Source organism: Myotis daubentonii, chromosome 7 (genome assembly GCF_963259705.1).
Source record: "Myotis daubentonii chromosome 7, mMyoDau2.1, whole genome shotgun sequence".
NCBI classification, from domain to species: domain Eukaryota; kingdom Metazoa; phylum Chordata; class Mammalia; order Chiroptera; family Vespertilionidae; genus Myotis; species Myotis daubentonii.
In genome coordinates, this window is record NC_081846.1 from 9,538,342 (window position 1) to 9,551,634 (window position 13,293).

The following is a 13,293-nucleotide window of genomic DNA, read 5'->3' on the forward strand; positions in this document are numbered from 1 at the left end:
ATAATATCTAGTTTTTCAAACAACTTATTTCTGAAAAAGCACTTTAGAAAAAATTAAAGTATTACAAATAATGGTCGCAACCAACTTGGTGGTTTAAAACATGACAATAATCATTCAACTTGAAAGATAAAAAGTATCATGTTCAGACTATTTAACATAGCCATAGTATAGAAAAGCTGATCTAAAATTCGTATAGGTTTTTCCAACCATTGGCATGACCTATTCAACATTTTTAAACTGAAAAATAAATACTTAAGTGAAATACTGATTAAAAAAACAACAACATAATGCCCTAACCGGTTTGGCTCAGTGGATAGAGCGTCGACCTGCAGACTGAAGGGTCCCAGGTTAGATTCCGGTCAAGGGTATGTACCTTGGTTGCGGGCACATCCCCAGTACTGGGTGTGCAGGAGGCAGCTGATCGATGTTCCTAACTATCTCTCTCCCTTCCTCTCAGTAAAAAAATCAATAAAATATATTAAAAAAACAAAACAACATAAAACAAAATTTACTTTGCAATCCAAAATCAGAAACACAAAAAGAAAAAGAAAAAATCAGAAACAGAGGGATCTCCTTGCCAGTGTTTGTACAAATAGTGTGCTATCCCCTAAAGACACATACTAATTTTTTTTTAATTTACAAATGAACATGCAGAGAATTAAATGAGACAACTGATTGTCAACAATTAAAGTACTCAAAAATGGACCCATAACACACCTCAAAAAGTGAGGTAGGAAAAACACCCCATTTCATTAAAATATTCACAAATATAGTGCAAACTAATCAATCTGAGAAAAGTTATTTTCAATATTCCAGTGTCTAATAAATAATTATAATTAATTTAAAGCTACTAAGTGGAATGTTAGAATATAGGTTGAAAATATTGAGCTTATATAGCTGAGACTACCACATTTAAAACATTTTACATCGTATATACACTTTGAATAACATGACGGTCACCATTCCATTATGAATACAAATCTTTTTTAGTCACATAAGAAAATGTTGCTTTTATCTATCAGCTCTAAGCACAAAGGAAGGTTCAATCTCTTTTGACATTAGAAATTAATGGGATTAAATTTAATCTTTACTTTGCAATCCTCCATTGTGCAATACAATTAACCTGCTACCTAGGTGACTGTGAAAGCTGGCTGATTCAAAAATTACTTTAAAATAGCTAGAAACACTGATCCAAGCCATTTCATTGGGTTTATTTTTGCATTTAAATAAATCCCCAGCAATATAATCAACTATAAAATGGCAGCATTTACTGTTATGTGGCAGAAAATAGTAAGGCATAAATTAGAATAAGAAAAATGTATCTATCTTTATACCTGTGGTATAGATATCTACATTTCCAACACTTCCCCATCTATATTTATTACTCTGTATTTTTCTGGATTTAATACTTTTCTTAATGTGCTGTGTTCACCAACTACTAGTCCAAAACTGTACAGAAACTACAGAAATAGAGTGTTACATAACACATTTACCATAGTACAAGTAAAGGGTGGCAGTAGGGCATTTTGATGGGAGACAGGAGTTTTATTCTGGCTCTGCTTCTTAGTTATGTGACCTTGATCATGTAACAACCTTTTTGAGCCTCAGTTTCCTGAGGATGGATGGGGGAGGGGAGTGTTGTTAGGAGACTAGCAAGATTATCTCTAGGGTCTCTGCTAATATAAAATTCTATAATAAACAGGCACAGAAGAGTAATTAGGAGGGTAGGGGTCAGGATTTCAAATTACAACCAACCCCAGCCAGCTTCTAAAAAGTTTATTTAAAAATCTTACTTCTGGCCGAAACCGGTTTGGCTCAGTGGATAGAGCGTCGGCCTGCGGACTGAGAGGTCCCGGGTTCGATTCCGGTCAAGGGCATGTACCTGGGTTGCGGGCATATTCCCAGTGGGGGATGTGCAGGAGGCAGCTGATCGATGTTTCTCTCTCATCGATGTTTCTGACTCTCTATCTCTCTCCCTTCCTCTCTGTAAAAAATCAATAAAATAAATTAAAAAAAAAAAATCTTACTTCTGGCCCTAGCTGGTTTGGCTCCGTGGATAGAGCATCAGCCTGCAGACTGAAGGGTCCCAGGTTCGATTCCAGTCAAGGGCACATGCCCGGATTGTGGGCTTGATCCCCGGGGGGTGGGGAGGCGGCGTGCAGGAGGCAGTCAATCAATGATTCTCTCTCATCATTGATGTTTCTATCTCTCTCTCCCTCTCCCTGCTTCTCTGAAATCAATAAAAATATATTTTAAAAATATCTTACTTTTGAGTTAGCTTTTCACTTTTCATTTTAGTTTGCTTTCTATGAACATGACTTTAATTACTGCCATAGAGAAGAGTTCTGCAATCCTTCAGAGTTTTCTTAATCCAGCCTGGTATAGATGGCATCAAATTGTTTTATTATAGAAAACAAGTATTTTCTCCCTAACTAGCTGTTCCAAAGATAAAAGGACTTTCCCTTTTAAATGAACATTAGGAAGTATAAAATAAAAGGATGTTAAAGGATATTGCTGGCATATATTTTAACAACTATTGTACATCTGAGACATATTTTTAATTAAATCCAATAAATAATGTAGATGAATATAAAAAATCTCTTAAAAAATTTGACTTATGGTTTGTTAAACTAACTCATTCCATTTAAACTATACCTTGCACAGGACATAAATCCTGAATGCAAAGTTTGAACTAAATAAAATGTGGTGGTTTTTTTTTTTCATTAGGGCCAAATCACATCACTTAAAAGAATGAAACATAAATGTTATGGTTTATGCAACATTAATGGGTTATGTATACATACAAAATATATATGTAGACATACACATAAATGAAATCCTCTAAGTTGACAGTTTTCAAAACCAAGTTTTCAGGTATAAGATTTCTAACAAACCAAAGGGAGATCTTATAATATTTGTTAGAGTTTTGCTGTAATTTGATATTATCTGTTTTTTTTGTGTGCTTTAACTAAAATCATACTAGAGTTAGATGCCAATAAATGTACAATTTGTTGAATTAAAAACAGCCTCCTAAGTCAACTGGGTATTTCTGCCATAAAAGTAAATGACCTCCAGCCATAGCTAAGATCTCTCGCCCTGGTTAAGTATAATGCTCTTTTCCTTTTATACCTAAACTTTGCTTTCCTTACTATGTTACAAATCTTTACACTTCATTTATTTTGGCTAATTTTTAATTCATTTATCTGATATCTCTTAGTTAAATTAGAAGTAAGGGATACCTAAAATAAGTCTTTGTAATATATACATATACACACCATATATATACACATACGTACACACACACATACAAATCAATAAATCTCTATCAACTTTTAGCTTTATCCTAGACTTTGGCAATTTCGTAGATACTAGTTCAGGTTCTAGTTTTCCATTTTAATATGAGATGAAAAATGTTACAGACCACCAAATTCAAACAAGCATCTAATTGCTTTATAAAGATTATAACAGAAAATCCATTTAAGAACAAACAAAACAAACAAAAAACCTCTTACAATTAAAAAAAAAGGAGGGGGGAGAATTATAGGTATGAAAAGAATAAGAGGCATTTTTCCAGTTATTTTATTTATCAAAATCTATTATAGTTTTAATTGGTAGAGGTAAATTTTAAACTTCGTTAATTATGAGAATACTTGCTTTCTATAAATTCAGTATATTTTTCTTTCACAAAAATAAAATAAAATGTCTAAATATACAAAGCACTAATAGTTCTGATGTATTCTGTGGAAGAATAACACATAGCAGTTCAAGTCACAATATACTGATTTTCAAAAACCAACATATTCTCTTCTATTTAATCAAGCATTAGAGCCTGAAACCCAGAAGAGGTCATAATGAAATTTTAACCAACCAAAATCAGATTTTTTTTTTTAAACCAGTAATGCATTTTTGTAGCATAGTTACCAAATGCTACTTTACATACATTCAACATTTAGCTTACTGGCATGATTTCAAAGTTTTATAAAAATGAGAAACTTTTGCAGCTATATGATTAGAAGGTACACAAATTGCATCACATCAAACACAAAGGCAGTGTGGTCCTTGTAGGAGAAATCAAGTCAGTACCCCCTTGTAGAAATGTTCTATAAAAATGTGTCACATTGAAGTGTCAGTGTTTTCAGCCAATTATCTGTCCCTGATGTATTTCCTTGGAGTATATATCAGGACTTCAGGTTTCTTAATCCAAAACATCTGACTGAATTTAGGTACATCTAGAAAGCAGCTGAAAGGGTTTCTCCAATAGTCTGACATCACAGAAAGTACTTGAGAAATCCCTCTCTTTACCTGAAGACGTACTTGTTCTACTTCAGTCATAAACTCACAAAGAAAGAAAACCAATCAAAACTTCCCCTCACACACACAATCCCACATAAGCTAAACAAAGACCACCCCTCCCTCCACAAAACCCCAGCACCAAAGTGTCAGTCATTCCTGGGAAAAAGAACATGCCCCTTGGATTCTCTGATTTGTTAGTTGTTCTAACTTTAAGGACAGAAATAACCTTATGTCCTTGTGGGGAGGAGGGAAGACATGTTAATAATGACTATAAGCCATTGAGAAAGTGCATTATCAATTATTACACAATCAACTGCCCTCTAGTGGAGGTGGCCACACTTGATTCAAATGCCTCGGTAACTAAACATTCATATCCTCGAGATAAAGGAGATGGGAGAAAAAGAGACACTCATTTTAATATAAAAGTGCAGAGTCTACCACCTTTCCCCATGCTTCTCAAGAAAATGATTGCACAGACTCAGAGAAGTCCAAAGTCATAGCAGAATCTCTGAGGCACTCCTGGTTGAGAGAAAAAAAAATATGACCCAGTATTCATAGTTTATAGATTATGAGAACAAACCCGTTTTTTTGTGTGTGTTTTTAAAAGAAAGCCAAAGAATCATCTCATAGGGATCATATACACCATTTCCTCTAACATATCCTCAGTCTCACAGTGTTGAAATGGGACCGATCAGCCTACGACGGATTGCACATCACCCAAGGAGAAAGGAAGGCATGGAAAATGCAAATATTTTATACTGCTTCACAAACACATTCACAAGGAATAGGTGAAGAGAAGATATAGGAAGGAGGAGAAAGAAAACATTATTGCTGTTTCCATACAAAATACAGTATGAACATACCTAAACTAAATCAACTCTGATTACCATGACCAATATTTTCACAATGTGGGATGAAGTTTCTTCTTCACAATGAAATGAAAGATGAGAGAGGATGTTAAAACTACACCTGGGATATTAGCTGCATATTGAAACTTGGGGATCGAGACTGCTTGGTTAAGGGGGCGCCTGGGCTGAGGAGCTCTTTACCTTCTCCAGCTTGACCTAGCCGGTCTTCCTGTAGGCTGATAGTCGAGTATCGATTAGCATTACTAGTTGCTAAATTAGTAACTCCCTCAGTACCAACCCCAAAGCTGGTACCTGCTTGACTGCCATTTACATAGTCAAATGATTTACTTGAGGAAGCACTGGCTGTCCGGATTAGACTTAAACTATTGGTTTTTGGCACCACCTGGCCAGCAGGCAGACTCAGGTGTTTCTTCATCGGTGTCAGCTCAATTGAATCTAGACTAAGATCAGTAGGTTGCTGTACATACTGCCTGCGAACTACTGAATCTCGAGGGCTTTCACTGGATTTGATGGGAGACGCTGCTTCTTTTTCCTTGACTGAACGCCCAGTTGCTACTTTCCTTAAGCTTCCCCTCTGAGAAGAGGAGGATGGTTTGGTCCCAATTGGCTGATTGCTGAGGGAAGCCCCTGATGAAAATCCTTCATCTGCATCATTTAGGTTTACCGACTCCTCTTCTCCATTTACTCCCTCAGCACCTAAGAAACAAATCAGAAAGACTCAGCAATAGCCAAATTAAATACGAAGTAACTGTGAATAATAACTCGACTGACTTGATCTCTTGGGTAATGTTTGATATAGGTTAGCAATGGCTTTGTTATCAACACTGCCCCTAAATAATTTACGGGAAGAAACCTTAATCTACACAGAATTCTAACTTTATTCATTCTGTTTATTTAGCTTTAATAGTCCAACTTTTGTAAAATTACCCACAAATTCTGATAGTATACTATCAGAATTTAGGATTATAAAACAATTTTAGGTAAAATACAACATTTTGTCATCATAAATCACTGTAATACATCCTTATCAATTTGAGGTGATCATATCTATTTAAATAAACACAATTTTTCCTATCTTCCTTAACCCACCATAAAATAGACCCCTTTCTAATTTCAGTCAACCAGAATAATGCAAAAAAAATTTATCTATAAAAAGCCAAACCCTTTTTAAAAATAAAAATGTATATTTCTTCAACAGTTCACTGCTGCTAAATGGCTTTAAAACCTTTATGATGGAAGTAGTAAATTTTCTAATTCTAAAAAAAACTTTACATTGCTCCAATTGTATTCCTTATTGTCTTTTGTCTTATGGACATATTTAATCACTGGTTTCCATATTTTCTTGATCAATTAATGTGAAGAAAATACTTGATTATCGGAGGGCAAGCTAGGGAACCAGCAGGAATATTTAAAAAGGATTTTTACTTCATGTATTATGTATTTCTGTAAAATTTAAGATTTTTAGTTTGAGAAGTATTATGGTCGTAATCCCAACATGCTATAATGCCCGATTATGTTTCATGCAGAAACTGCAGTTAACAAAAGAATCCTTTTCTTTGGATTTTGTAAGAAGGGAAGAAACATATATATTTAGCTTGGGGTTTCCGGAAAGCCCAATTGTCTTACTGAAAGTATGAAAAACATTCTCTTAGAAAATAATACACTTGCTTCTTTCAAAAACTGATAGTGGTTTGCTACATCATTAAGTATGCTTACCAGACTTCGAGAACTTTAACCTGAATCTACATGCAGATAGCAATATTATAGTTAAGGTAAAATGTTAGGAAGGAAATCTAGACAAATATTACCTTGTGATAGGGTTACCTAAGTAAACTATATATGAAATATTTAAACACAATCTTTATTTAACATAGTACCTGAAAAAATAAAAATATTTTCTTAGTTATATTTTCTCATAGGGATTAGTTATTTCCTTCCTTCAAAAGAAGAATGAAATAAGCTATCCTTAAAGCAAAAAGCACCTTGTCATTTTTATCCAGCAGTTTAATAATCTTTAAACATCATGCAAAGCCATATGAAAATGCAGCTGACACCACTTCTCTCAACCCCTTGTTCAAAAAGAATAGGATACAATGTATCTCAAATAAAAACTTTAAATTATATGCACGTGATATCATCTTAGCAATTTCCTTCAGTTAGTATAAACAACTCCAAAATGCCCAAGAAGGGTTACTGGTTCAGAATTGATATCAGTAATATAAAACCAGGAGAGAACAGAAATGTATTATTAGATATATATATACACACACACACACACACACACACACATATATATATATATATATATATATATATATGAAATTAGGAAAGGAGACTGAGAGACTTAGTGCTAGCTTCTGAATCCTGCCACATGCAGATCTGATGCCCAAGCAATATGGCCATAAAGAGATGATGATAACATAAAAGCCACCATGCAAGAGAACCTATTGATGTTTTATATACTACAAATGCTGTTTCAGTATAGTGGAACACTGACTATATTTTAATCACAGGCATCCTCAATTTAGTAATAATTTTAAATTAAGCTTTAAAAAATCACAAATAAAACATTACTTGACCATCAGAATAAAGGTAGGTAATGGGCTCATAGTCTCGATTTCAACATACAAAAAATACAGTTTTAATTGTAAAACTATTTAAAACCACATACAAAAAAATGTTTTCTTTTTTTTTTTTTTTAAGGTCAATTATCTACGTTTATCCAAAAGCTCCAGTAGACTTCAGAATTACCAGAACTTTACATAGGTTTTGGTGCCCTAACCGGTTTGGCTCAGCGGATAGAGCGTCAGCCTGCAGACTCAAGGGTCCCAGGTTTGATTCCAGTCAAGGGCAGATTTTGGTAATTTCCTTCCTTTAGTTTAAAACAATCTCAAGGAACAAAAGGTAACTGTGTGGTGCTCTCCCTCTCCTGGGCTCGCCTGCACCTCACCATTCCCCTCCTCTTTGCCCCCAGTCCCGTCACCTTCACCCACCTCTCTCCTAAGCTCCAAGGGCCTTTTCCTTCACCTCTCTAACTTATTTCCTGAGCCCATTTCTTCTACTGCTCATTTCTTCCACCTCTGTGACTTTCTAAATAAACTTTCATACACACATATATAAAGTAACTGTACCTTAGAACATTTTCCTTTCTAATATTCTCCCTGAGTGATAACAATACTATTAATGATCCAAAGAAGAAACAAAAATAATTTTTTAACCAAAAAGGATTTTTAACAAACTTTTCCATTATGCCTGCCTTTCCTTATAAATTTAGTTTCTACTAATACTGATTTAAAACTATAATTTAATCTAGATTAAAAGACCTGGGACCTCTCAGTCCTCAGGCCGACGCTCTATCCACTGAGCCAAACCAGTCAGGGCAAAAGATAAAATAATTTTTGAGAAATTTCAAACACACTGAAATTTTAGACTCAATGAGAATGGCTATACTCTACCCTCACAAACTGAAATTTTCTACTAGTGATACTACTATTTTGGTTCCTTTTTCAAAGTGTCTGACTTTGATCAATTGGAAAAAATGTTTCAACCTTATCCCACACTTTCTAGAATATCAAGTGTTAACATAGTACAACTACATTTAGCACAAACACTCTAACAATGGTAGGAGATACACATCAAGTGGCTCATTTAGTCATCTAGAATGTTAAAAAACACCTGAAATCTATATAATTTTATTAACCAATGTCACCCAATAAATTCAATTACAAAAGGAATGTTAAGAAATATAATGTTGTTCCATTTATATCAACTTTGGATTCAACATCTATTCACATATTTATTTTTATGCCTTTATACAAGATAAAACTGACTCCCAGGGATAAAAGATACAGAAAAAATGAAAAGGGAAGGTTGCGTTTCTCACAGGATCTCTGTAAAACAGCACCAAGTCTTTGGGTCCCTAGATCATGCACATGCAACACTGGTCAAGGAAGTAAGGTTAATCTGAGCAAATGGACAGAGAGTAGATTTAAATTCTTACTGAGCATGCTCAAATTTTTAATGTACCAAAGAGCAAGAAACTTCCTTAAGGTGGAAGTAACTGCTTCGTGTATGTTTGATCTTTAAAATAAGTAAAAATATGTTCCCTAGTCTAAAACTACTTGCTATGTTTCATAAATTAATGTAAAGGCTCCACAGTAGCAATTCATTAAATAATAAAAAAAAAAAGTTAGGCTACAAGTTCCCTTTTTCACAAAGCCAACTCCTATGGCATCACATGGAAAGCAGCAAATAAACACTTTCCTAATCAGGGAAAAGTGTTCTTTTCCAGGTGGTGGTGGTGGTGGTGGTACCAGGGCAATGGGGATTTTTGGAAGAGGGGGGATGATTCTCATTTTGAGATACCTACATTGTAGAAACAAGATCTACAGGATACCTGGCTTCTAAGTAATACATTTCAATTCTGTTTGGGAGGTACATAAGATAATCATTATTTATAATAAATGATAAAATGTAGTGTGCACCAGGGTAGTACATTTATAGAGAAAAGATGTTAATAGTTCACTGGTTAGACCCAGGCAACTTGACCCAAAGATTATAAAAAGCCAATCAATACCAGTTTACTCTGTTAAAGAGGTAAGAAATTCTTATTATTGACTACCCTGGGATTACAGATTAAATTGCCGGCTCCACTTTAGTCCAATTTCTTAAAGATAATGTATTAAAGTTTTAAAATTCTCTGCACATATTTTTTAAAGAATAAATTATTATATGAATTAAATAAACTCACATTGACTAATAAGGCTCATGTCCACTGTGTGCATTTTCCCTCTCCTAATGTTAGAATAAACATGCTCAGTAATGAAAAATTCTAAGCATTTGCAGACCTTTTGGAGACAGGCCTCTGCTTTGTTAGTAGCCATGCCAAGCTGTTCTTTGATTACACAGGGATGCAGACTCCAGGCCAGCACAAATGGTAACTAAAGATTGTACTTGACCTGAAACTGGGCATATGGGGGTTTGTGCTTTGCAAGGAGGAGCTAATACGCTAATACGTGGAAACACACACTAGAATGGAAAATGTTCTGCTTGGGGTTAGAGAGCCAGGATCCTTCTCCAGCAACTGCCTCACTGACTTCTGTCTCCTCATCTCTGTCCTACCCTCTGTTGTGGCTGCTGCTGAGTTGGGCTCCGGTGAGCCGTGCTCAGGGGTCCTGCGCACCAGCACCTCCCCCTCTTGCACACGTTTGATCCCTAGGTCAGTGGAGCCGTGTTGGATCGGGGAGCCAGGAATACTCGAGTCAGCCTCGTTTGAGAAGTCAAAGCCATCTGGGATTCAACATATAACATTTTAGTGCTTTTTGTGCTCCTCTATTCTTTCTGAGCATTTTGACCCAGGCAGATAAGAGAATGTATATATGGATATGATATAAACACAAACACTATTTATATAGTTACATGTGTGTGCACAGCATACACACACATAAGGCAGCAGATGAACAATGTGAGGTTTGCAAATGAATAGGATAGAAAAATAGGAATCATTAAAATGGCAGTTAATTTCTCTTAGCCAAGACAGCTTGACTATTCAAATACCATATGACTATGAAATACTGCTGGATTCAGCACTTACTAAAAAAGGAAAAGCAGATAAAAATCTAAAAAAAAACAATAATCATTCCTTTTATGGATAGCTTGTATTACACCATTAGTTTGGCCAGTTATAATTTTCTCCCACAATGCTCATACATGCACCTTTTTCCCCCAATTTGATAAGCTTAAAGAAACTTCTTTCCTATTGTTATTACTAGTTCAAAAAAGATAAAAATTAACTTGATCTTATTTTCTGTTTCAACATTCATAAGGAATTCTAAATAACATCTATTTTATTAAAAAATATTAAAATACATTTAAGTTATGTAAACCATTTTAGTGCTTTTAGAAATTGAACCATTTTACTTTAATTATAGAGTACTGTAATATCATGTGCTAATATAGTCTATAAAAACAGTGATAAATTTAACTGAATCCATGAGTGAGCTATAGGGATTTTGTCCTCACCTTCCCTCCTCCATCTATGGCGACGGATGGAAGCTGTTGTAATTGCAGTCCGAGAAATCCTCGGTACTGTCGGAGTGACTTCCACTTTAAGTACTTTCTGGCCTTCTTGTGAAGAATCAGGAGCATCAAATGGTAATGAATTTTTCATGGCATTAGCAACCTAAAATGATAATGTAAGTCTAGACATATTTACACCCTATATACAATTTATACTTATTCTATACTTACTCATTTCCATAATTTCTGAATATGTATTTAAAATGCGTACTATAAAATATAAAAGTAGAATGTGTCAGAATTATTTGTATTTCTATTGTTCTGTATTGTTCTAGGCATGTTTTTAAAATGAGAGTTTATTTTTTTTTAATGTCAGTCACCTTACCATTTCTTGAAGTATTGACTTTCAAAGAAGAAATACATTCCATAGAAGGAAAAATTGTTTAACATTTGAACCCTGACGTAAGAAAAATTAGAGTTTCTGATTTTTCAGGTAATAAATAACATGCAAAATTTAATCTCTGGTTAAAATAATTAGCCTTTTCTCCAGTCCATTGTTTCATAAGAAATTTTTCCCAACATGTCTGATATTTTGTCCCAACACTTTCTGCCCTCCGTAGAGGAGAGTAAAATATCTGGCTCAAGAGTAATTGCTGTTGTTTGATTCATGTTTCTTTTAGAGAGCCAGGATTCTTCTCCAGCAACTGCCTCACTGACTTCTTTTTATTGACTTTTTTTTATTGGTCTGTTTTCATTAATTTTTAGAGAGAGAGAAGAAGGGAGAGGGACAGACAGAAACATCCATGAAAAAGTAACATCATCAATTGGCTGCTTCCTGCAGGCCCCCTACCAGGGATGGAGCTGGCAAGCCAGGCATGTGTCCTGACCGACAGGGAATCGAACCAGCGACCTCTTGGTTCATAGCTTGACACTCAAACACTGTCACAGGCGCCAGGTGGGTTTATGTTCCTTAATGGGGTAGTGCTCATCTGGCAAAGATCTTGAGATAGAGGATTGTCATTCTCCTTCCCTCTCCACTTGGACAAGGACAAGTGGAGTGTAGCAACCTAGATAAGTGTGCCTTCTCTACCGACCCAAACATTCTCTGCAGAAGGAGTCGGGGGCCTGCTTCAAGGTCTATTGAGGGGTGGGGAGTTAAGACTTTCAGTTTAGCCTTTATCAGTGCTAAAGATAATGCCTTATTTTTCTATTTGCCAACTATTGTATCTACTTATCATCTGCTCTAGATTTGAATACAGAAAAGGAGTGTTATTTATTGGGCCCCTCAGAGATCCCCAATAATAAAGAACTATTCCAGGACTAGAGATTACTAATCTCTTTAACTATATTGCCTTGAAAGTGCCCCTCTACTTAATTTTTAAAATTGTTACAAAGATAAAAGCATGAATTTAAAGAGTCTCTCAAATGCAAAGTATTATTACTGTAATATAATTTTTAAAAATCTTGTTATTCATTCATTTTAATGTAAATGTTAGAGTAAAATCAGGGGTGATGACATTAGAAAAAAATGGGAATTTAAAGTACAAAAAAAGACAAAAAAATGGCTTTAAAAATTGTACTTTTAAAACACTGTAAGTAGCCCTAACCGGTTTGGCTCATCGGCCTGTGGACTGAAGGGTCCCAGGTTCGATTCTGGTCAAGGGCATGTACCTTGGTTGTGGGCACATCCCCAGTCGGGAGCGTGCAGGAGGCAGCCGATCGATGTTTCTAACTCTCTATCTCTCTCCCTTCCTCTCTGTAAAAAAATCAATAAAATATATTTTAAAACACTGTAAGTAAAAGTACATAAATAATTTTTAAAATACCATTATAAAAATACTGTAAAAAGTTTAGAAAACAAAAAATTGCAAAGAAATAAAAATCCACAGTCAAATCACCTAGACAACTATTAGCATTTTGTACGTTTCTTTCTTTTTTTTTTTTTTTTACACCCTCATCCAAGGATATTTTTCCATTGATTTTTAGAGAGAGTGGGAGAGGAGAGAAAGAAAGAAACATCAATGTGAGAGAGACACGTGGATTGGTTGCCTCCTTCACGTGCCAGGGATTGAGCCTGCAACCAAGGTACATGCCCTTGACCAGAATTGAACCT

The 13,293-nt window shown here is 35.0% G+C and overlaps 2 protein-coding genes across 10 annotated transcripts in view; one reads left to right on the top strand and one right to left on the bottom strand.

The window, feature by feature from the left end:
• The window catches only part of NIF3L1 (NGG1 interacting factor 3 like 1), a 118,546-nt gene that overhangs the window by 52,989 nt on the left and 52,264 nt on the right, over window positions 1-13,293 (top strand). The window lies entirely within an intron of this gene.
• Window positions 2,610-13,293, bottom strand: part of HYCC2 (hyccin PI4KA lipid kinase complex subunit 2) — a 43,054-nt gene continuing 32,370 nt past the window's right edge. For 8 of the 9 annotated variants that reach the window (XM_059702715.1, XM_059702709.1, XM_059702712.1 and 5 more), the window contains 3 exons: window positions 11,184-11,343; window positions 10,284-10,451; window positions 2,610-5,858 (listed from right to left, as the gene is read on the bottom strand). In XM_059702715.1, the coding sequence (XP_059558698.1) occupies window positions 5,257-5,858; window positions 10,284-10,451; window positions 11,184-11,343 (930 nt within the window). In that variant the 3' untranslated portion in view covers window positions 2,610-5,256. The remainder of the gene's footprint in view (window positions 5,859-10,283; window positions 10,452-11,183; window positions 11,344-13,293) is intronic. The other variant, XM_059702714.1, reaches the window with a different exon arrangement.